General features: G+C 49.9%; 1 protein-coding gene across 1 annotated transcript in view; it reads left to right on the top strand.

Moving 5' to 3' along the window:
* ATP6V0B (ATPase H+ transporting V0 subunit b) overlaps window positions 1–547 on the top strand; it is a 20,480-nt gene that overhangs the window by 9,739 nt on the left and 10,194 nt on the right. The window contains exon 3 of the mRNA XM_018574080.1: window positions 162–245. Within this exon, the coding sequence (XP_018429582.1) occupies window positions 162–245 (84 nt within the window). The remainder of the gene's footprint in view (window positions 1–161; window positions 246–547) is intronic.

Genomic DNA, 547 nt, shown 5'->3' with positions numbered 1-547 from the left:
GGGGGTGTAGCCAGCGATGGTATTTGATGTGGAATTTAATCCTCTTTTTTTTAGTATTATTTGTATCCATTATGCTTCCTGCGCTGTGTACGCTCCCTCATTGATCTCCTTGTCATGTGATGTGAAAGCTGTAATCTGATTGGTTGGTGTTTCTTCTTCAGGTTCCTGACAGAGACGTCGCCGTACATGTGGGCGAACCTCGGCATCGGGTTGGCCATCTCGCTGTCTGTGGTGGGAGCAGCCTGGTAAGTGACAGATGGGGGTGCAGCCGTTGTCCTCGTCATATCTGAGACGTCCCAATGTCACCGGATTCCAGCTTCTCGTCCTCTGTACAGCACTGTGACTGTGTATACAAAATAAGAACTGTCTGTGTTGCCTCAATCCAAACCAGTGGAATAGTATGTTGACTTTTCTGGAGCCCCATGAACAGCCCTCAGTCCTGTACCCATAGACTGCGCTCCCCTGTGTGGTCCTGTGAGGTGTAGACATTGTATAGAGCAAAGTTGTGGGGGGGGGGTGTTGCTGCTTCCTGTCAGGTGATGCAGAA

Source organism: Nanorana parkeri, unplaced genomic scaffold, assembly GCF_000935625.1.
Source record: "Nanorana parkeri isolate BGI_ZX_2015 unplaced genomic scaffold, ASM93562v1 scaffold2724, whole genome shotgun sequence".
In the NCBI taxonomy this organism is placed as follows: Eukaryota; Metazoa; Chordata; class Amphibia; order Anura; family Dicroglossidae; genus Nanorana; species Nanorana parkeri.
The sequence above is the reverse complement of the archived record's forward strand: the minus strand, read 5'-3'. Positions and strand labels throughout refer to the sequence as shown.